A 25,088-nucleotide genomic window follows, 5' to 3' on the forward strand; every position below is an offset into this window, starting at 1 on the left:
TTAGTTAAATAAATAAAAAGGAAAAGAGATTAGAGGTAGATTAAGAAATTAATTATTACATTAAAAAGTATAAAAATATCTATAAAACTTATAAAATTTCACAATTATTCAAACTCGTTTAGGTCTGCTCAACTCAAACTGAATCCAAAATAATTCAAATTTGAAATAACTTGTATTTGAAATGATATGAATCCAAAATTATTGGAATCCAATCGGAACAAAAAATAAACCCAACTCGAAGATGGTGTCCAACTGTTTTGATCCCTACTATGTTCTTCTGGTGCTTGTCTAATATCCTGTATGAAGGGTGGTATGCATGCCAAAGCCAACCTTCCTGCTGGACTTTGTGTTTTTGAGTTCAGATAGAATATTTCTGATCTTTCTAAGATTGAATCTAGTATAGTCATGCTTGAGCATCGAGTTTCTTAACTTAGCCGAGTTCCAAGTCCTAATTCAACTCAATTATACCCCTAACAGAAAATATGAATTGGAAAAACCTTAAAAATAAAAATTCAAGAGACAAAATTTCAAAAAAAAATCCCTACATTAAGCCGACAATAGAATCACTTCATGGATAGTTTTGACGAGAAATGAAGGTGGGAATTGTTAAGGTAACAGCAAAAGTGTAACTTAGTGAAATGAAAGACAAAATTGATCATTGAGACACCAAAATCTCTCCTACAAGGGACTAAAATGTTGCACAGCTTTTAAGATCTTGCAACATTACCTATTAGAATGTATAACAGTAACAGCAGTTCTAAGTTAGTTTACTACCAGATTTTACTACCACATCTCTAATGGGCAGCCACTACCAGAATCAATAGATCTAACTACTTTATTTCTTTTTATAGATACAAACTTTTGAGCTGCAATCACACATGCATATAACATGACACAATCTATTTTACAGTGACTTATGGACATAAACCCAGTATTCCATAAATCATGGAACTTCTTAAACTAGGGACTTATCTGGCACTCGAGAGAGCTCTTTTTCAGCAAAATGAAGCAATCTTCTCAGTCTCAAAACCATATCACAGTGAAATGGCAGTGCAGTTCGCCTATCTAAGTATCCTGGACTGACTGTCATCCATGACAGAGCATGAAGCTCTGCTGCAACAGACTCCAAAATCAAATGGCTATCAATTTCAAAATCTCTAGCTTCAGAGCTGAGCGTCCTTCCTGCCTGCTTTGCAATTTCTCTGATTACTTTAGTATCTTGGGTAACCTTATGAACTCCATAATAATCAATGAGACTGACGGAAAGAACCGAAGGCCATTCCTCTTTTGTGTAATTTCTATAGTCTTTCCTCATAGTAGGTACAGCCTTTGAGACCACAAACCCAGTAGAAAGGGGGATTGCAGAGCCCTTGCTGTGAAGAAGATGAGCAAGTGGTGGTGATTCAGCAGTGAGACATGTTGGAAGCTGAAGAGGTGATGGAGGTAGGAAGCGCATGCTGGGAGATGGGATTAACATGTAAGAAGCAGATGTTGAACCAAGAGATTTTACAGGAGTGAACCCTTCTAGGTATCCTGATTGACCCATAACACTACCACCCTGAGTTCCTGGTACACAATGAAAGGGTCTAAGTAATAGGAAATATAACAAATAATACATATAAATCTCATTTTCACTTTTCTTAAATGTGAACATGAAACAAAAGAAAGGACTTGATGCTCAGTTCCAGGTTTGCTATAGTCTTTGGAACTTAGGTGGCACACACTGTTATAAGACGTTAGACCACTACCACTTTAATTACTCCATCCCTCAAAACAGCCAGTAGGGATATGATAGTTGAAGCTCATGGGAGGGCTGATCTGGGAAGGCTTGTCTATTTGATGCAATTTATTTATCATCCAACATAAAAGAATAACAGACTCATTAAGGATTTAATATCCAGGATCAGCTAAAAGTCAAAAGGGATGAAAAATAAGCATTAGCCGTGCATGATAAAATTGAAATGCATACAGCTCGATGAAAAATTCAGAAATCCAAGCACTGTTATGGGAGATATAGCCAAGACACAAAAAGGCAAAACCAAAGAGTCAAACTTTATGGGGATCAAGGGAAAATGTTCACTTTAATTTCAGTCAATTTGAAGTATTATGAATAGTCCGTCAAGAAAGAATTCTGTGAGCACTAAACTATTAATTGTGCTGACAGTGGCAGTGCACCTAGAGTAAGTTTCTAAGTTTTAAAAAATATGATGTGGACCTTTATGAATGTGGTGGTTGGATTGGTTCAAATCCAAATTTCTTTAACCTTGGCATCACATTAATTTATAAATTTTAAAAGAAAATCATAGATCATTGTCATTTTGCCTTATTTTTTCAGCTCTTTCTCCTAATGAAGTACTATTGAGTATAACTGAATGCAACTTTCTTTTACTTCCTCATCTCTATTTAATGAAGTACATCCATAAAAAGTCACAGATATTAATTTAATAGAGCCACAAAGAAAAGATTTTCCTCCCTTGAATTCACTCTGGTGTCATGACCAGTAAGAATTATTTCACCAGGTCAGAACAAACCGGCATTGTGAGCAGAGATTTAGGCTCCATTTGATAACGAGGAAAATGGCTTGTGTAAGTCATTTTGTGAATTTTCTCGTGTTAGGATGTCAAGGAAAATTTTGGTCAGACTGAAAATGAATTCCTTGTCAATGGAAGAAACACCCAAATATGGGGAAATTGCCTTTCCCTTATAAGATCCGGAAGACAATTTCCTAAACTCACTCATAAGGCCATAACAAATAGGTGACAACAAAACAACCTACAAATCCTCACAAACCAGTTGAACCACAATCCAACTCCGGTGACAACCATTGAAGTGACTGGCGACCACCACAGAAGCAACTGGCTAATCGTCCAAACCCTGACTTCCTTCAACTACTCCACAGTCTCTATCTCTCCCCGACTCTCCTTTTCTTCCTTTTCTTCAAAAATAAACAGCCACCAAAACTCCTTCCACTTTGAAGTCCAACCTCCACCAGTACGTTTTTCTTCACGGCTATGTAGAAAGCTCAGAAGCATCATAAAACCTTCTCCTCCTGAAGCTTCTCTCTCACTTGAAAGATCTCTCCCTCCTCCTAGATCTCCCTTTTCAAGATTCAATCTCCAAGCTAATCTTGTTAAAAGCTACCCTCCTTATCCCAAGGCTAACTACAACACACCACCAAAAAAGGAACAAGCCAACCTCTGGAAAACACTTCCAATTGAGCCCAAGAACAAAACAAAACGGCAAAATCCTTTTTTGTTCAAATATTGCTATTTGATCTTTCAATGTTTATTTTTACAGGTTTCTATGGATTTTAAATGGGTTTCATGTATTTTGAAGAATTTTGCTTGATTTGGGTTAAGATCATGATGAAATGTAGAGGATAATGGAAAATGGAAAAAATTGTTATGAAGATGACAAACTTGGCTATAGAGGATTTGGAGTTTGTTGGTCTTTCGAGTTGGAAAGAGGTTTAAACACGGAGATGAAAGGAAAAGGAAGAGAGAGGAAGAATGAAAATGATTTTCTATAAAACCATTTAAACAATGAAAATGACTTTTTTTGGAAAATACCTTCAATGAAAATGTTTTATTTTCTAGAAGTTTTCTAGAAAACAAACGAAGCCTTAGTCATGTTTGATCAGAATGGCACTTGTTACTTATTTAAGTGTCAACTATGACAAGATCTTGCACCCTTCAATAAAGAGTCAAATCATACCCTTAGTAAAAGATGGAGACAAAATCCAATACCAGTCTAGTCAACTCCTGTAGCCAAATTTAGAACCAGCAATCAGCAAGACATGGCTCCAGCCTATAAGTATTCATAGTGCCAGATCTGGATCCATCTCTGTAACAGGTGGTATCCAATGAAATCGACTCCAGATTTCGCAATTATTCTCCAGAAAATTTGTTGAACTAGGATTAGATCTAGTAGGTGCCAATCTAGTTATGCAATATTGAAAATGTAGGATCAGATGGCAACCTTCCATCTCCCCTTGACCACTTCACTCTCGTGATTTCTCTCCTCTTGGACATTGTTTTCCTCTTTCTGCCTCTCTGTCAGCACTCTTCCCAGCCCGTTCCTTTTTTTTTTTTTTTTTTTTTCATTAGTTTGCCTAGAAGTAGGTGTTGCCAACAAAGGGGTGGGTAAAATCCTGCAAGCTCTTGCATTCAGCCAATTTGCCAAATAAAGCTCCTCTTGTTTCTCAAAAAATAATTTTCGAAAAATGATTTTTGCATTTTTAGGTGTTTGCTTTGCAGAAAACCAACTGATCTATGAAAAATGCGATAATTTTTCTAGAACTTGTCTCCCTCTTTTCAAAAGAGAAAGACAATTTGCCGAAAAAAGCTATTTATGAAGACAATTACTTATCAATGTATTTAAGTATAATTTTACTTAAATTGGACTTTGTACATGATTTTTTTTAAAATCAAACTTAATTTGATCCAACCCAAAATATTATTATATTAATAAATAATATTTTTATTTTACTTTACTTAAAAAATAAATATTAATATTATAATTTTTTAATATTTTAATTTTAAATATTTTATAGTTCTACTTAAGTAAGATTTTGAATATAATATTTTAAACTTGAACTTGATTTGATTCGACTTGAAATATTATTATACTAATAAAAATATTTTATTTAATTTTAATTAAAAAATAAAATATTAACATTAAAAGTCTTTTAATATTTCAATTTAAAATTTTTTATTTTGTATATTATTAAACATAAATCCTTTTAATATTCAATAATAAATAGTATAATATTATTATTTTATCAATAAATAATAAAATATATAATATTATTTTATTATTTTAATAATCAATGTTAAATAATATAATAATAACATGAATATTTTTAATAATTTCTTTTTTTTAGTTTAAAAGATATAATTTGATATTTTATTTATTAAGATATTTATATTACTATATTAATAATAAAATATAAATAAAAATTTTTTTGTTATAATTTAATAATAAATACTTCAATATAAAATATAAATATTTTAATATTAACAAAAATAATATTTTAAGAATAGTAATGCTATTTTAAATATTTTAAAATATTAATATAAAGAAATATAAATAATTTTATTTTAAATATTTTTTATATTAATATAATATTTTAATATTAAATATTATTAAAATATAATTATTCTTGAATAATAATAATTTTAATAATAAATAATTTCAATCTACTTTAATAATAAATAATATTTAATAATTATATTAATATTATACCACAAGAAATAAATTTTTCAAAAAACATCCAAATAATAAAAAATATTTTTTATTAACTCATCCAAATAACATAAACTCTCAAATTTTTCAGAAAATATATTTTCTAGAAAACATTTTTTAAAAATAATTTTATGTGAAACAAATGGTACCTAAGACTCCACATCATGTTTTTCATAATTAAAATTTGACACTTCAGCACCACATCAGCACACTCAGTTATTTAGTATTAACAAAGATACCAATTTCTTGATTGCAAGTTACATGACAATAAGAGGACTTGAATGAAGAAATTATTTGGGAGAGACTATGGCAAACATTTGACAGTAGGACAGGAAACCCCATTATAATTAACCAAACAACCCAATGTAGTCATGTTGTTCCAAGCATCCAATTTTTCAACTAGAGTGCCATATGTTAAATGGAAATAAAAACAGTTAAAGCATCATTTATATTATGAAAAAGAAAATTAATCAAAAGAGAGACTAATAGCTCACCAGGAGACAGTGAATCTGCTTGGAACACTAGATGTAAAGAATGGTCAACTGAAACTGAAACAAAACTGATACTCTGCACCCACTGAAGCAATCCCCTAGAGTTGTCAACTAATGTTTGTCCACTTACAAGCTGCTTTCTCGTGACCGGTTGTCCTAAACCACCTTTCATAAAGCCAGCCTTTGCGTGCGGGCTGTACAATGGACTAGGTGAGGAAGGAAGTGTTCTCTCTTGAATCAAACCCATGTCCTGCTGCTCTAATGAAGTTCCATTTGTGCTAGCAGGCATGCCATCAGGAACAGATCTGCGCAACTGTAGTGGCCATTTCTTCACCTCAGATCCACCAACTGAATAGATGGCTTTTTGCCACTCTATAGTCACAGTGCACAAGAAAAAAAAAAAAAAACACAGCATTAATCCGTAGTAAACAGAAGCAAACAAAATGGTAGACTTTAGTATACTGTTTCCTTGAAAAAGCTTGTGACTAGTAGGCTAAACAGATTATAATTGCAAGTTTAAAACAATATACAAAGACAAGCAGAATTATCAATTCAGAAGCAAATAATGCACAACTTAGACTATTCATTCAATAATACTACAGAAGGCAGCTTGTAATTGTTATAGATGGCCAAAACTGCAACAAGGTTATAAGCAGCAACTTTCTGGCCATGAGAGGAAAAATAAAATATAAACTGTAAAAGAATGACCCAAACCGATATACCTTGGTATTCAAGCTCATATAAATTTCCAACACGTGTGATTACAAAGTCTCTAGGCTTGACAACACCAGTATCAGAAGAGGTGCATGTCTGAAGCATTTGACAACCTTGCTGCAGAACTTGTACAAAAAGGCATTGTAGACCTTTTGTGTCCTGTCTACTGCTAATTCCCCCAAAAGGGAATATGTTGCAGTCAAGCAATTCCCCCCTTGCATCCGTCCAGATGCATACCAGCCACCGCCAATCCTCCGTCCATCCATAGCAACAATGTAAGCTTGGAGTCTTTTGATTACTAGAACTAAGACCATCAGGCGCTAATCCATCAAGCTGAGAGCCTGAGCCAGGATCAATACTTCCTGTTGAATTTGCAGTCTGCATGAAGCCTCCACTACTTTCCTCTGACACTATCTTTGAAGTTTCAGAAGTTGAATTACCAAAAGCTGTAGCTGAAACTCCATGATCCACAGAACCAGACTCTGCAAGAATAAAAAGTGGTTCAAACATGTAGCGAACTTCTTCTGGATAGAAGAAATCCCCATTTCTGTTTGGATCACAACTTAATCCTCCTGTCCTTGTTTGCCATGAATTTTCCCAAGCACCACCCCTCAAGCTGGAATCAATTTCACCCTCTCTAGGAAGAGAAGACCCTGAGATTCGAGAACCAACACAGTCCTTCCACATTCCTGGAATAGATGTCATATGATTTAAGACGGAATGAGATCTACTAGATAATGATGATGACAGGACTGTATCATTCATGGATCCCCGCGAAATTCGCCGGGCTTTGTTGTATACAGTGAAAGCTGTCTCCTTAAGAATGACAAGTTCATTAAAAGGTGGGCTTGTAACCCTAAAAATGGTATCCACGGTCACAATCTGTAGAACCAATTTAGGAACACTAAACCCTGAAACTACTGGAATATTTGATATTGATGTTTCATCCGCAGCTACTGAGCTGCTTAATGCCTTCCCCACCTGACCGTGCAGTATAGATCTCATATCTCTATCTGAGGGCAGAATAATTGATCCAACAGCAACAGAAGATTCAACTACCGTTTTTAGGACTGCGGTAGGCTCAGGGAAGGGACACACCACGTATATTACCTAAATACAAGAAACCAACACAATAGGTAATGACAAACCAGTTTGCCACGTTAAGCAATTCTAAAGCATGTTTACGAGGCAAAAGTAAAACACAGAAGGTCAAGCAATACAAAAAGAACTATTCTTAAGGGTGCATTTCACATTTAATTAAACAAATTATCTTAATTTACTTATTACAGACTAAGATAATAATAGTATATAATGTCAATTCCTCACAAATACAACTCCCTCTCTAAAAGCATTGGCATCTATGTTAATCCCACTAACAGAAGTAGATAAACTTCTATGTCAAACTTTCCATTGTACCCTTAAATTCATAACAAGCTACTCCTACAAGATTAAAAAAAAAGTTATAATACTTGGTGAAAACGTAAAATCATTGCAGCCAACATATTTTGGAGATTTGGTGCTTTTCAATTATGAATCAACAAACACCAATTGAAAATGTATTCTAAATCCTCCAACCTTATAATAACTGTGTAAATAACTTCAACATAATTCAATGCCATAAAAATGCTTATAAAAGGGAAAAAAAAATCGATAACAAGAAGGACCTTTCCCAATACATGCACCATCAGGTAAAGGACAACCAAGCTATAGGTCTATTCTAGAAACCAACCATGTTTGCAGACCATATTTATACTCTAAAAAAATAACAAGGAATGCTGACAAAAAGCAGATAGTTTTAGAGAAAATGTTTCCAATTGCAGCATATAATATTGAATGAACAATATATATATATATATATATATATATATTATAAGAGGAACAAAAATCATGCACTTCACAAAGTAGAACAAATATTGACTGTAAAGAAGATCTTAACAAGTAGAAAACTATAAACCAATAGATAATACACAAAAGTATGATATAAGGTAACTGAAATCAATAGTCGAGTCTAAAATAATGAATTTGTCACATTCCATGTTGATAAATAATAAAACACCAGAAGAAAAAGAGCAGAATTTGCTTTTCCCCTTTGTGCTAAGGTGAATATGGCCCAACCATCATCAAACAAGAAGAGAGAGAGAACCACTTAAGTAAAATACATACGTGGAACATCCTACTTACCAAGCAAGGGCCACTTATTCCTTCCTTTTGGTTTGTGGACAAATATTGGCCAACTTTCAAAGCTTTAAGTTTCTTAGAAAGAGACTTGAGATAGCAACCCAGGTCCCAACCATTTGACAGAGAGAGAAAATAATCACTTATTGATCCCAAGAGAGATGCGTTACTGCTTTCTATCTTCATTGATTGGGGGCAATCAAGTAGGACAAAGCCAGAAGAAGGCCATTTTCCTGAGTCTATCTCCATTTGGTTTCCCAAACTCTGAGGTGAGTGAGTTCCCAGTTTGCATGTCTCATATACTAGCAAAAATAAAATATGATCAAAGGATCAAATAATTATGATTTTACTTTAAAAATATAAAATGATAACTAGAACAGGAAACAAAAACTATTAGCAATTGACTTCAATGTGTTCCCTAGTGTTCATAGGACAGAAGTTACCATCACTACAAACATGAGTTTTGAGCACAACCAGATGCTGTAAGTTCTAAAAAGTCAATAACACTTGAAGAAAAAAAAGAGCTAACAATGAAGACATCTTTGGTAAAAGATAATTCTATTGAGATCAAGGACAGGGCTCAGAAGATTCAACTCCCTTAAAGATGTGTTCATAAAAAGGAGAGATGGTTGGCATCTCCCCTGACAGGGATGGGAACAGACAGCCTTTGCGCTTTCCTGTTATCAACTCCCTTAAAGACAAAAGGATCAAAATATCCGACATATCAAATTGACACTCTTCTGGTTAACAGATCAGCACAACTCCAAAACCACTCATTTTTTACAATCGAGAATTATGCGGGTTATGCTTCCCTACATAGTCCCTGTCAGGTTGACAAATCCATACTGAAAGAAACATATAAACTTTCTTTCACTCTAGGCGCATACCAAAGTACAATACTCAAGCTAAATTGAATTATTGAGCTACCTGCATATTCAATTGAAAGAATTCAAACTCAAGAAAATAAATTAACAACAACAACAAACTAAACCTTATATGCCATAACTTTAGGGTCGGCTATATGAAAGGCTAAAAAGAAAATCATGTTAGCTCATAGTTATGAATCTTATTGCACCATTCATTTCTATAAAAAACAACATTTTCATCTACTTCCTTAACCCTCATTCCATTTCTTACCACACATCCTAAACTCAAGAAAATAAATAATGCATAAAAATCCCATACTCACCAGTTCCTAGTTGTTGAAAAAAATCAGCAGCAGCAGAAGTAAGGGGATCAATATCTGGGCATATAACAGAATAATTTATCTGCAATTTTTTTTAGAGCCAAACGTTCAGATTAGCAACAGAAAGCAATTTCTAAAATCACATCAACAGAGAAATAAAAAGTCATCGTTTTAGCTACAGCAAGCCATGTGTTGAATCTTACAGGTTTTGGTAGAGCATATGGCTCAAAAGGAGCCTTTTCCCAAAGCTGCAAAGAGTTTGCCGAAGTCCTAAGCCAATCATCCTGGTACCTACAAGAAAAGTCATCATTTGCATTTACATGTTCATATGTCATAACTTATAGAGCTAGCTGCAAAGACTGACTAATGTGTGAATTCATTTAATTGAAATATGGCCTACTTGGCTTACCTCTACACAATATATTTTTGTTCACATGCGATTAACTGTTCAAATTACCAATTGCAAGCCATATTATGCTATGCATGTAATTTACATTGTAAAGCAATAAGTTATATATCTCAAAAAATTAAACTGTTATACTCTAATCTTAACTGATATCTTATTGTAACACGTTTCTACACTGTTTATTCCCCTTCGGCAGCCTAATTGTATCAACTTAATGGATCCTTAAAGATTTCCATATTCAATACTCCTTAACTTTCTCTTTCCTGTTTCACAAATAAAGTTTCGTGCAACCTCCAGATAGTAAAGTTAACACCTGTCTATAAAGTATCCCACAACCTTTGAATACAAGACTAAAAGTAAGTGCAGATAACATGGAGTCAAAGAGAAATTTTCACCCCCAATATCCAACAATCCACCCTTCTTTTAATGGTCTAAATAACATGTAGTCATTACATTGTTTCTTTCATTTAGGGAGGCGGGGGGTAGGGGTGAGAGACAGAGAGAGAGAAGACCATGACTCCATGGATTAATACCATCAGATTATATACATATATACAACCTTTTGGAAATTAAAATATGAAGAACTTTTCAGAGTCATCTAGGACTGATTTAGCCTCCAATTCTACTAGCAATGCAAAGGACTGCTTGAATTGTTGATTAACATTTGCTAACATAAAAAGCTATGATAAAAATAAATAATCTAAACTTAATTGCCTGATTATGATTATCACAAATTTCTTTGCAAGAGAAACTGTTTCAAACAGAATATACATTCTAGGGCATAAAGAGCCTCCTTAAAATTGAATCTCATTCATAGAAATAGTTCAAGCCAATGAATTTGTAACAGCATTTATCATCATGCTCTTTTTAGACTCAATGGTCTAACTATAATTGTTGAGAATTTCTTTGCACAAGAAAACATTTCAAAGGGATTTAGATTCTAGGTCATGAAGAGCCTCCCTAAAAGTGAATCTCATTCATATGAATAGTTCAAGCGTGCAAATGAATTTTTATCACATTTATCATCATTGTCTTTGTGGAACAAATATTCGTTTGGGGTATTCCTCATTATCTTAAGCAGAAAGCCAAAAAAACCAGACGCAGTTTAATCAAAGGGCCCCATGTCTACATTCCACATAATTCGAAGAGCAGTCCTGCATGGGTGATGTATCAAAGAACAAAACACACTTTTGAGCCATCGCAAATTACTTAAGCCCTTAGGTTTAAAAGGAAAGCAAAATGTGTACTTTGCTTTGTCAAATGTCTCGTAAAAGTTATTTTAGTTAGTAATTGAGGCATAGACAACAAGTGTGGTGCTGTGAGAAAATCCAAATATTTTTGTTAGGCCATTTGCTATTGACTTAAGTAAACAAATTGAGAAGTGTCTTAATGAGAAAGTTATATCACTAACAAATGAAGAACACTTACCCAACAAGTATTGCAGGTGATGGGAGAACAAAAAGCGTTGGTCTTAGCCGGCTGCACTGCTGTTGCTCTGACTCAGAACCAGAGGTTTCTTGGTTCAATCTCCTTTGGCTGGTCTCATCAACTTTACCTCCATCTATTGCACCAGTCAGTGCATCAATTGAGAAACCCTTTTGGTGTGTCAATTTCTTCAAGAGTCTCATAAATGTAGTGCAATAACGTGTAAACATACCTTTTAGGACAGATGATCCACCAACAGAAGTTTGAGTTGGACTCATTGCTTCTCCCACGGAGAGAGTTACAGTACTTGAAGAATCTCGGCATTCACTTATATTGGACTCTGTAGATGATCCATCAGCAGAGACTCCAACATCACCTGATTGACCACGGCCTTTGCACCAGTCAGTGACAGACAAAGGACCATCCAAACTGCCAAATGCAGATTTTAAGGCTGATTTTATGTCAGAGTGCAGCAAACTGATTACGGAAGAAGCATGAATCTGAAAGAAAATATTCTTTGCATAAGGATCATTATATGATAAAATGTTAAAGTTTTCCGGTCCATTAAATCCACACAAAAATGGTCAGACAGTATAAAGTAATAGATTTCAATATTATTTAACTTGATAACTCTTAATGATATCACAAGGAATTCACTCCTAATTGTTATAGGACCCATAGATATTAGTCTAATTAGCAATCTGGATGATGAAGAAAAGCTCACATTAGCAAAAAGTGGATCTACCAACTCCACACCAGCAATGTCCAGGGAATGGCAAGAAGCCAAAGTCCCTCCACAACCTGCATGGACCATGGAAGGCCCACAACAAAAGCCTCGTCTCCAATGCTCTTGTAATGCAAGCCAACTGTAAGGACCATCGCCACCATCAGCATCCAGCGCAAAATCAACAAAGGAAGTAGCTTGTTGGACGAGTAACACAATGCCATCAAGAAGCTCCTGAAGCGGTTGCCTTTGCCCATAAGAGAGCATACTTTCCTCATTAAACGAATTATGGGATAAGGATGGACTAGCTTCAATACTTGGTGAAGAAGCAGGCTTTGAAACTTTTGGAACTCCAACAGTGCGCCATACACCAACAGGAGCATTAAGGTGCCCATCTAGCATTCCTCCATCAATATCACCAGCAATTCTGGCAGGTATAGATTCATTCTTCTTCACCTCATACCGGCTAGATAGATTGTCTGTCATGGTACTAGGGTCACTAGGAAGCTGGTTTAAAACGGAAGTTGCTGTAGGCCTACTCAAGCTAATAGTTGCAGGGCTAGTGGGAGATAAAAGTAAGTGTCGCATCCTTAACATGGAAGCTTGGAACAGAGCACATTCCACTTCAGTTGCAAGCACAGTCTTCATAGATGGGAGGATATGCTCTCTGCCAAATATGCCTTGTGTCATTTTCCTGTCTGCAGACTTAAATGAATTGATTGAATTAAAATTAGCAAACTGAGATGTTCCTGACACCTCATTTGTCGCACTGCTATCATTATGTGTTAGCAGCCTCCTGTCATATCTCTCTTTCCTGGTCTCCACATAAGTGTAATATTTCTTCAGTTGGAGCATGGCATTTGAATCATGCCCTCCAGGTTTGGCTTTCAGATTCATAGGCACGCCAGTCTTCTCATCCAATCCATCAAAGCAAGGAGAAGAGGGTGGTGTTGCAGCATATATGTAATTGTTTGGGCTTGAATTAGAACTCTCCACTTTACGAGAGTTTGGAAGATATGGGTTTCTGAAAATTGATGAGGAATCACTTGCAGGAGTTTCTACTGCTCCATATTCTGCTGCAAAAGTCATCAGTGCTTCAGCTTTCATTAAATGATCAAACTCACCAGTGGAAGAAACTGGAGTGTGGTTTGATGGACCAGACAACAAAGCACTGCTTGTGACCTCTTGACTTTTGCTCAACCACTCTTCTGTGGCAACTGGAGGAGGTTGATTAAAGCTATCAAAGGAAGGAAGACCTTCAGGCAAAAGCATCTGATCAATTACCCCAACAGGACTTCTTCCTAAATCTCCACAATCTGGAACAGCAAACATAATAGCCGATGATTCTGCAGTTCCTGGGGGCTTCAGAAAAGAAAGATCATGATGAGATCAATTATAGCTTAATCATGTCAAGGATAAAAGATGTTAATGACAAGACTAAATGCAGGCCAACACCTATAACTTCAAATACTTAGCTAAGAAACAGTAGTTTAAGAAAAAAAAATGCATTCACAAAGTTTACTCAAAAAATAACTTCTCATGCTATCCAGTTGACATGCACTGCTTGAAGCCTTGACCCAAACTACTCAACAAATGTATATGAATTCTAAACAATATACAGCATTTAAAAACCTCCCTTCTCTATACCAAGAGACTTTAAGCCGAAAATAGTATAAACATTTAAGAAAATGCAGTATTTTATGATAGAATCTATGGAAAGATGAGAAATTACCTCCCCAAATGGCAGAACATCATTTTCAAAGAAGTCACCAAAATCTCCGAATTCAGAGAGAAGAGATTGGATATCCATAACAATTCCTCTGTCATCATCATCCCAATCCCAATTGGATCCAATTTGATCATTTCCAATGCCAGTAATTGCTGACTTGTTAACTTCCATGGAACCAATATTAGACTTGTAAGCATCTTGAGATGAAGCATTCATAACTGCTTGACCATATGACTCTGTAATCCCAATTCGAGGACGCTTGGAACCCTACACAGATATTTCAACTAGTAATTTCAGTGAACCCACAATATTATATTAATTTTAAAAGAGTGAAACTACGGACATGTTATTAACTTTTAATTCAAAGAGTCAAAATGGTTTCACATTCAAATGAAATACAAAAGTCTGTCATTTTTGGAGTAAATGCAAAAGTATGCAAGGAAAGGAACCCATTCCAGTCCCCCATACAAGCAGTAGAAAATAGATGAAGATGTTACCATTGAGGAGAAAATCTAAACCCTACTTTTTGGGCTTTATATAGTAACAATCAACTCTGAAGAACATTGCAGTACTTTCCATCCAAATGGATAACTTACCAGTTGGAAACCAGATGATGGACAGAGAAGAGGAGTTATGATTTTTAGGCTTTGCTTGGTAGGAAGGATGGAAAGAGGTGAGGATGGAAAATTTGTTAATCTAATGATTGAGCTATTAAGTAGGAAAGTGGTTATGAATTTTAACCATTGGATTAACAAGTTTTCCATCCTTACCCCATTCTATCCTTCCTGCGAAGCCAAGCCTTACTGATCAGACACCATTTATGATATGACAAAACAAATAAAAGAGTCAATTCCAAACCAAGCTACTTAAATAAACCGCATACAACCCTGTGTTTAAAAATTGAATGCACAAACATAGGCTATTTACATGTTTCTGCAGACCTCTCTTTTACTGAGTTTAAAAAGTACACAATAACACAAGAACATGCAAACACCGTGCATCTTCAGTGGATATTTTATGGTTGCATGCATGATACCCTTCTATCCAAAATTGATACAAGTGTCTGCATTCATCAACAGTACAAACAATTAAGACAAAAAGTAACTAAAAAAAGTAGATAAAAGAGAAACCAGTTTGAGGCAATCAGTCTCCATCTGATCATTAGAAGATAAGCCAGACTGTCTACACGAAGAATCTGCATCTGCCTCCAGGTCATGAGCTCCTGTGGTCACACTTTCACTGGAACTACTACTTACGGAACTTATGCTGCTATCATTACTATTGCTGCTGCTGTTGAAACCATGCTTTGTATGTACTCCACTGAATTCAACCCACGAATTTTCTATGGAATCTATATTTCCACCACTGCAAAATTAATAACAGGTTAAAAAAGAGAAAGAGGATTCAGGGGACTAACTCTGGATGTTAAAATAGTTACATAATTGCTTGCAACCAAGATCAACTGTGGTTCACGTATTATTACTCATTCGGGATAATGATTCACCTTAACACTAAAATAGTCAGGTCTGGATGTTTTGTTACAAATGCATTTTACATAGGTGTGCTAGCAAGTCCCTTCAAGTAGACCTTAGGGAAAAAATGCAGCATCCACTGCATTCATCTATCATATTGCAAGGAAAATGGAAATGAATCAGAGAATTTTTCTTTCTCATAGCTAAACTAGCTTATGCATCCATAAAACAGTTACTTACAAAAAAAAAAAATTGTTTTTCAATTGTGTGGTATAAAGTGAAAAATAGATCACTCATGATTGCCAGGTAGCCCTACTTCCATGCATATGTTCCTTCTCCCACTAAAACAAGTGAAATTTACAGCATGAGTCCCGCCTGCTTATCCATGTTATAACTGACATATTCCTGGAAGCAGCCAACATTAAAATAGAGGCACCCAGATTCTAATGTTGCCACACAAAATAGGAAGCTGCTGGTTGTTTCTTATATTTGTTCAATTGTGCTATTATGTTTGTGGCTTACCTTCATTTGTCTCAAAATTGATATTGAATTTGAATAGAGCAGGTATCAAGGAACTTTTGTGCGTCTATTAATTTCTTTATTTAGAACAGCCATTCCATGGGTTGTTTACAAGGCTCATTTGCTTTGGTTGTGAATTCATTGGTATGCAGTTCTTATGGTTAAATACTTAAATGAATACCACAAGGCAATCCATGAAAGTTGATAAACAAAAAAAAGAACAAGAGAGTGGGAAGAAAGAGGGACAGAGAGGGAGAGAGAGGGAGAGAACTAACCAATGCCTAAAAAAAGATGAACCAGCCAATGAAGGTCCTATCCAATTTTGCAACCAAAATCTGCAAGTTAACATATACTGACTCAGAAGATATAGCAGTAAAAGGAGCTACAACTAGCTAAAGACCAAGCAAAATCTTAGCATGGACCTAGAACTAGAAGAGTATCATTAACAATTACCAATACCAAAGATCAATCAACTAGGTTGCTTACCTAAACAAAACAGGTATATGCTTTGGCAAATGTGTCACACAAATAAGTTTTGGAGAGAGGAAAAGGAAGTTAACATAAGAGGGCAAGGAAGTAGTATAGTCATTTTCATTAGTCCATCTTTAAAAAGATCCTTAACCATCGAACACTAGAAATTTCTTAAAGAATGCTGCTTTATATTTAACAAAATCACTAGATACCACCAACTTGAACAAATTGGCCTTGCAAGTTTATAATCCAGATCAATGCATACAAATAAACATTGGCACGAATAAAATTACCACAGAATTCAAACACACCTTCTCATAGAGGATCTAGCAAAGGATGTTTGCAAGACTGGGACAAGTACAGCCTCAGATGGACAGATAAATGTTTTCTCATGTACTGATAAGAGATCTAGTGATCCCTTCTGATCACCTCTTCCCGCTACAGAAGCTTCAGTAGAATGATGCTTGGGTAAATTCCTGATAAAATTGGAGTTTCGATTTAATGCCTTGTCACTTCCAGATTTAGAGCAACCAAGACAAACTTTAACATAGCAGTTGTGGGCCCTCAATTGGCAACCAGAACTTTGGGAAGTATGAAATGGTAGACCGATAAAAGCATTAGAGTTCCTAATTTTTCCAGAGCTGCTGAAAAAGAAGAAATTTAACAGCAGAAAGAAAATATTAATCCAAGCACTATCACCATGGGGAATGAGTTAGTAGCATATAAACAAAAGAAGAAGGGAACAGTGCAAAAATACAAATTAACAGATTGCAAACAAAGTCCACCTGAAGTATACTTGCTTGACAAGATCATTTGGACAACTTCCTGTGAGCCTACCACACATTCCATGTGGGGAAATTATTACTGCAGCCAAACATTAAAGTAAAACACAATTACAAAGCTTGTTGATGCAGCAAAGGTTGCATAACTGCCATTTATAATCAGTTTGATGTAATAAATAACCTAGAATTCTAAAAAGCAGGAAACTTGACAGATTATACAAGACAGTAATGTCAGTTTATTGGCTTGATAATACATTTACCCTCAACATGACCATCTCTCTCTCTCTCTCTCTCTCTCTCTCTCTCTCTCTCCCTCTCACACACACACACACACACAAAAACACAAGCAGAAACCTCTTCAAAATCATTTTGAAGAACTAGAATCCCAAAGGGCAACTAGACAAACCAGGAAGCACGTAATTGGAATTATTAGAAGAATGATCTAACACTTGTTCTATATCACCAGTTGAAAGCACCCGGATATGCCTGAAAATAGAATTAAAATAGGTATCAAAGTTAGCATATTAGAGGGAAAAATCATAAAGCAACCCAAATGCAAACTGCTAGAAAACTAAGATGTGAAGCTTCACGTACTTTGACGATATTATAGCATGTACAAAAAGTGCTTCTTCCGTAGCAGCAAAGATGAACTCAATTGTAGGCTGTGCTCTCCTGCAAAACAACAATAAAGTATTATTCCAAAAGGGGAAAATAGCCAGAAGCAAAATACAACTAGCTACATAGGTTATTATACAAAATTTTGCAGCTTTTCCATTGCTTCTATCTCTATTTTCTTTTTTTTTTTTTTAATCCTGGCAATGGAGGCAACAAAGGGGTTGAAGAGAGGACAAAAAGGAGAGGAAAAGAAAAGGAGTAGAAGGTCAATAACATATATTGAAGGAAGGTGATCGGACAAGAAAGAACAACGAAAAGAAACATCCAATTGCATGGTGACAGTGATTAAGTAGTTCCCCCTACTGTGTCTCTGAAAATTCTCCCAGCAAGCATTTGAGATGGATACCCACATATCAACATTCCAAACAAACAAATTAATTCAAGAATCAAAACAGAGCAGACTTGACGTATAACACTCCTAATGAGGCACAGAAGTACACTGTAAGAAAAGTTTAAAAAATTATAAGAAAAAGAGGCTAACATTAATACAAAGATTAAGGCCTAGTTTGACATTGTGATTGATATTGAAAACTGTAGTGCAAAAATGCTGCAACTGAAGGCAAAATCAATGCAATTGCAAAAGCATCAACTTGCTTCCGCTACTGAGAGTAAAAGCCATCAGGAATTTTTACCGTAAATTTACCCTTCTTTGCCATTGTGTTTTGTCCAAATTCAGTGATTGTAATCAATGCAACTCCAATCAGAATGCCATATAGCCTCAATGATTATGGCAACAGTTCAAGGACTCAACCAAAAAAAAAAAAAGTTCATATAAACTAGAATACATGAAAATTATACAAATCATCCTTAAACTTTAAGCCCTTTAACCAAAATCTCTCAAAAGTTTCAATTTGAACAAATGCCAAGTCATATGAGATTTTTCCACATCATCACCACACATTTTCAATTGCTAACAATTAAATCCTTCCATCACAAGGCTGCTGAGAGAGGTACTAAAATAGCCACATAAGCTACCAAGAAAAATGCCAAGTCATATGAGATTTTTCCACATCATCACCACACCACATAAATACACATGTCAAAATTTTAGTGGATTTGTAATGCCACATAATTGGTGACCTATTCCAAGCCAAATTTGGCTTCTTCAAAGAAAATTGCAATTTTTGTCACACTTAAATGCAGGTCCCATCTACCTACACTATAATTTGCGTTGGAAATGCAAAAGCATGCTCAACAATAGAATAACCCTACTTTATCTTTTTATATTTCATCTCCGTTTTTCTTTGTTTTATTTTATTTCTCTTTCACTTTACTCTGTTCATCTCTTTGAAGACCCTCTTCCTCTCTTGGTTTTTATATCAGTTGAGCCCGCTTCCTCTTCCTCTCATTGGTGGCGACAGCATTCCTAAGCTTGGTGGTGCATAGGAAAGAGTATCCCCAGGAAAAGGAAGCATTCTAGGTTGTGGTAGAGGTGGAGTAAACACCAGAGGCTATGAAGATGCCATGGCCACCAAGGCAGTCAATACTAAGACAAGGCTACAATGAGACTCCACAAGAAAAGAAGGACCATCAACTCTCATGAAGAAACCACTTTGCCATCAAGGGGTGAGGAAAAAATCAAGAAAACTGCCATGAAACCATAGTGTTTAGTTTGGTTCAGATCAATTTTTTTCTTATTCATTTCAGTTTAAGTTCGGATTTTAAATCTTTCTATTTGGTTTGGATTAGATTTCCGATCGGAAAGTAAAAAAACAAAAAATATCTTAACCAAACCAAAGTATATATTTTGATTAATTTATATATATATATATTAAATTTTATAAAATAAAAGTAATTATTTTATATCTAAATCTATTTAAATATATTAAAAATTATATTAAAATAATATCAAAATTTTTTTAAAAAATTTAAATTTTAAAATCCAATGAACTGAACCGATAAAATTTGGTTCAGATCAAATCAGTTTCAAAAGAAATCCGATTCAGATTTGGATTAGTTTTTAAAAATTCATAACACTATACATTAACAGAAATAACCGAATCGAACCATTATCACCCAACACAAGAATAGGTCATTGGTGTAGCAGCCTCACGTTCCTTATTGGTGTTAAAAGCTTTTATTTTCCTTTTTCCAAGGGTAGCTCAAGAAACTCTTTGACACTTTCCAGGAACAAAATCCATTTGATGATTGAAGGCCATGAATTCACCCAATAGCTGGCAGCAATCTTGGTTAGGAGTTTGTAGATGTAATAGAAGGAAAGAAATAGATGCAAAGAGAGGGTCGAGAGAAATGAAAGGAGAAAGAGTAAAAGACGGAAAAAGAAAGAAGGTTAGGAACAAAATGAACTTGATACACTATTGCGATTGATGTAATGACAAAAAGGAAGATAATAAATAGAGTGAGGTTGTCAATTTCATAAGAAAGGTAGAGTGAGAGAGATCAAAGAAGTCTCTCGCAATTACAAGGAAAAATAATAAAAAAAATTAACTTTTTACCAAAAAAGACATGGCCGAAAAAAACCATTTAAATTTTGATCCATGGAAGACATGGTATCTAATATGGCAACTTATAGGGTCATTTTAACAATAGCCTTAATAAACAAAGCTTTATTAATAAAAGAAAATAGCCAAAAATAACCATTCAAATATTGATGCGGTATCTGATGTGGGTAATAGCACACTTACCAAAGGGCTTGATTGTTTGCAATCAAATTTTGGGTCATATGGTTGTTCAAATTGCAAGTTCTGGGAGATTTAAAAGACTTAAAATTTGGAGACAGTTTGTGTAATTTTCCAAAAATTACTGTAAACAAAGTAGTAAAGGTTAATAATCACCCAAAATGAAGGCAACTATAAGTTCTACAATATATAATACCAATAGTTAAGTTTAGTGACACAAGTTAAGAGATAACAACTCCAATTACCGGTGCTTATAGGAACTAATTAAGATTAGTTAAATATTTTAGAAAATCATCTTCCATTTAAAGCACTATTCTCACCAAATTCAAGAAGAGACAATACATTGATTACGAAATTCTTTCTATAAATATCACCTAAACATGTGCATTCCCATTCATAAAAACCAATTTTAAGCAAAAAAAAAATTATCTATTAAAATAAGAATAAATATATCATTTTGCTTTCATATAAATTAGGACATGATTCCTCCATCTTTTTAAACTTCATGTAAACTTCCCCTTGATCTATTTTTTCTCTCTTCTAAATTAACTATACATTTAGGCTCCATTGAGCTTGATGTTTTTTATACTTGTTTTTTGCTATTAGGTTTTAGCTTTTTGAAAAATTTCTATAAAGCAAAAGCTAAAGATAAAAGCAATATCATAATTGATTTTAAATGTATAAACAACTCAAGTGTGACACCAATTATAAAATAATTGGTCAATATTAAAGTAGACTCATGCATTTTGTCTAAAACAATTTACATATTTTGTGTATGATCCTTCAAAAATTTTATTTGCTTTTGTATTTTAACTCGCTTTTTACTCTTTGCTTTTACTCTTTGCTTCCAAAGAAAATAGCAAAAGCACCAACAAAACAAAGCCTTAGTGTTCCTACTTTTTCTCCCACTTACAAATTAAGATAACACAACACTTGAAACTATAACATTTCATCTCCTTCAAAGTTATTTTTTTATTTTTTTATTTTTTCACCCATTTAGCGGATGGGCAAAGGACTAGTGCATAGATTAATGGATAACAATATTTCAAGGATCAAACAAAAGAAAGATTGAATAAACTAGATAATTTCAAGAAAACAACAAGGACCATATTGGACTTTTTTATCAAATAGAGTCACAAACCAAACTCCTCAGAATTGTGTTAATCCATGAAGTCAAAAATCTCTATCAGCAATCTTTCCAAGTAAGGACTTCTATTCAAGGTCCCAAGAGATCCTTTTATATGTAAGGGATCATCCGCCCAACATTTTGTATTCAAATTTTAGCACCATTTTTTCCAAACAATAGGCCTGCAACTTATCAAAAGAAAATTTTCCCTACCAAAAAGGTATAATAGTAGAAGAGTGGTTATGATTCCATAAATTCACCATCTATATTTCTTTCAAAATGAGAATAAATGCCAAACAGAAAATAAAGGCTGTCACAGTCCAAGAGGAAATCTTTCCAAAAATATAAATTTTGACTCAAGTCTTAAGAATGCAACCAAAAGAGTACAATCATCTAGAGTAACTCGGTGACACAGCAATGCATTCACCATATGTTGTGAAAAGCATGAATCGAGCAATTAGTAGCAACCAGAACACAAACAAGTATGCATGAAACCTAGCCTTCACAAGCAACACAATAAAGCACATAGGATAACATACAAAACATCATAGAAATCATTTCGGTTTTTGTATATTTGCTTTAACAAAAACAGATGAAAGTGAATATCGCTGACAAAGATGGATCATTAAGAAAGAATGCTTTAAATTGAAATTAAACATTTCAAATTGCAATAGATTCTTATCTTGACAATAATGATATTGACAGCAGCATAGCAAGTTTAAACATAGATAATCATTAAATAATTTCTTTATCATATGCTAATCTAATTGCAGTAACCATGGTCTTTTCAGCCACCAATACCTACTTGTACAAATTAAACTACTATCAATCGACAATAAATATAAACAAACCTGAAAGATTCTTCAATTTGTGGAGGATGATACTTTGAAAATACATCACCAAATCTCATGTAGGAGAGTCCTAGAAGTGCCCTGTAAAGTTAGTATACCGATGTCAAGACATATCCAAGATGATGTACTGCTTATGGTCTAGGAAATGGATGAAAAGAAACCTTTCTATGCGATTCCTTAAAGCCAGAGAAAGGGCAGCAGCAACCTCTTCTGAGTCACCAGGAGCCAACCAAAGTCCAGATGCAACAACTTTAAATAAATAAATAAATAAATAAATTAGAATAAAATGGTGCAATTCACACAGTAATACAGCATAAGTGCCATGTGGGTAACAAAAGGAAACTTAGAACAGAAAGAAGACTGCACTCTAATCTACAAAGTCCGTGTAGACAAGTAAGGAACTAAGCGTGCAAGCATGCAGACACACATGTACCAAAAGAAAAGAACAGAGTCAACGATGAAAACTCAGGAATATGTGATACCTCTTAACCTGGACACTGCAGATTGAGCAGACTCCAGAACAGATACATGACGTCCAGGGATGAAAAGCCAGAGCTTAATTTTCTCATCTACAAAGCACCATAAAAGACCATTAGATGTAGCATATTAGAGTTTGGTATCTCTTTCTTTCAAAGTTAAACCACAGAAAGTTAATTGTCAATGACAAAAGTTTGGACACTAACCTGGATTATGCAGACCTTGAGATGGATCCCAAGGCCCAACAAAGGAATTTGTCCATGTACTAAGGCATCCCTCCTTCTGCAGCTGCAGGTGGGCTGAGAGAACTAGCAACGTAGCAGCATCTTTCTGCTCTACTTTTATGCTGTGCAGCCTCAAAACCAGATTATAAATTTATGATTATTTACTTTCCGTAACTCTGATAATTTACTTCTTAAAAGCTCCAAGCAGACTGTAGAAAGATATGAAGAAAAAGATGCTGTGGATACTAACCTTTTGTCAGGGAGAGAGTTTAATTCAGATTCAAAAGGGAGAAACTGGAACCATGATATTTGACTGAGACCTCCCTGTAGAAATGGTCCATGTTATAAAAATATTTTAATTTTATGGGTACTAAAATTCAAAAAAAAAAAATTGGAGACAAAAAAATTTACTGCAGCTTGATACAAATGCTTAAAAAGACAGGCAACATAGGCCTGACAATCCACCCATGTTAAATGAAGTATGTAATTCTATAATTAGGGGATGGGTCCTTATTCGCTTCAAAAAATTTGCACAGCATTTTCAGTGCAAAATATAAAACAAATAAAATAAAATAAAAATTGTGAGATCAAATGCCTGTACTGTTTAGTTTGTTTGTATGCACCGCAGAGAGGAAGCATTCCATCAAGAACTGCTCAACCCAAAAAGCTTAAGATTTTATGTGAGGGTACAAATATAGTTTTCACCAACAAGCATGTTCAAGCCCACTGGACAAAGCATGACCAAAGTATAGATCCACAAATAAGTTAGCTAAAATTTAATACTTTAGCAGTGTAAGGTTAGTCAAAATTCAATCCATGGACTAGATTGTCAAAGAGGCTCTGAAACCATGTTAAACACCCAATTTAAAACCAATTGGAAATAGAAAGAAAGCCGTAATTTTAAAACAAGAGACAAGAAACTCTAAACTTAACCAATTGTGAACAAGAACACTCATCTTTGTTCTTAGGCAATAAACAACATAAAAACGGGTAAGAAGCCACGTTGGCTTTGATACCTTGTCAAGAACCACTCAAACCAAAAGCATAAGTTGTTATGTGAGGATCCAAAGACCAAAGACATAGCGAGGAAACGGAACGTAGAAGGTCTAATCCCTAGAATCTAATGCAAACATTCTAAAATAGATAAGGCATCCTCGGACATAAAAATTCCGAAAAGAAAATGTTCCCTAGTTTCTGTAACAATTAAATTAAATTATAATATAGAACGCATTTTGAACAATAACAGAATTATTAAATTAAATAACACTAACAAAAACCCTAGTTCGATCCAAAAAAAAAGAAAAGAAAAGAAAGAAAGGAAATTAAAAAGAAAAAGTAGAAATTAAAAGTTGAAGCGGCATACGATTCTAAAAACATTTGTCCACATGATAATATCTGCGAAGAAGCTCTCTGCGTTATTCCTCTTCAGTTTGACTGCAATTGAAATTGATTTTCCCCGAATTTCTCGTCCTTTTGCAGATGAAGAGCAAGGGAAAAAGCCTTTTAGGGTTCCATGATTAAGGCTTTCTCTGTGTCTCTGTCAACTTTCAACTGAACTATGGAATTCTCTCAAGTCCCTCAACTAAAAATACTTAAATATCAATTTGTTAATTACGAAAGTAGAAAAAGTAGACTTTGATTAGAGAGAGGAAGACAAGTCTGGGAAGAAAGAAAAGCAGCAAGACGCGACCGGAGGATGGAAGCCAAAAAGCCCCCCACCAAGCAATGATAGTATTTGATTCAGGACGGATCTGATCT

The 25,088-nt window shown here is 34.6% G+C and overlaps 1 protein-coding gene and 1 non-coding gene across 8 annotated transcripts; one reads left to right on the plus strand and one right to left on the minus strand.

Moving 5' to 3' along the window:
* Positions 1-630: 630 nt before the first annotated feature.
* GCT (RNA polymerase II transcription mediator) lies at positions 631-25,088 on the minus strand. 7 transcript variants are annotated; one of them, XM_022886374.2, is made up of 22 exons: positions 24,694-25,083; positions 23,581-23,654; positions 23,313-23,452; positions 23,112-23,198; positions 22,791-22,878; positions 22,630-22,710; positions 17,933-18,010; positions 17,745-17,824; positions 17,342-17,420; positions 16,868-17,197; positions 16,361-16,420; positions 15,225-15,459; positions 14,098-14,361; positions 12,366-13,727; positions 11,874-12,141; positions 11,645-11,777; positions 10,014-10,101; positions 9,814-9,892; positions 8,631-8,926; positions 6,458-7,559; positions 5,739-6,107; positions 631-1,566 (listed from the first exon to the last, which is right to left on the minus strand). In XM_022886374.2, the coding sequence occupies exons 1-22, from the start codon at positions 24,715-24,717 to the stop codon at positions 956-958; spliced, it is 5,928 nt and encodes a 1,975-aa protein (XP_022742109.1). In that variant the 5' UTR covers positions 24,718-25,083; the 3' UTR covers positions 631-955. The 7 variants fall into 7 exon arrangements, with proteins under 7 accessions (XP_022742109.1, XP_022742107.1, XP_022742106.1 ...); XM_022886372.2 differs by having other exon boundaries at positions 16,868-17,200; XM_022886371.2 differs by having other exon boundaries at positions 23,313-23,461.
* LOC149515021 (U6atac minor spliceosomal RNA) lies at positions 9,231-9,293 on the plus strand. The gene has a single exon (XR_016327923.1). It is a non-coding gene; the product is annotated as a U6atac minor spliceosomal RNA (small nuclear RNA).

The sequence above is a fragment of the Durio zibethinus genome, chromosome 14, assembly GCF_047325235.1.
Source record: "Durio zibethinus cultivar Kanyao isolate XHJ-2024 chromosome 14, ASM4732523v1, whole genome shotgun sequence".
Taxonomy (NCBI): domain Eukaryota; kingdom Viridiplantae; phylum Streptophyta; class Magnoliopsida; order Malvales; family Malvaceae; genus Durio; species Durio zibethinus.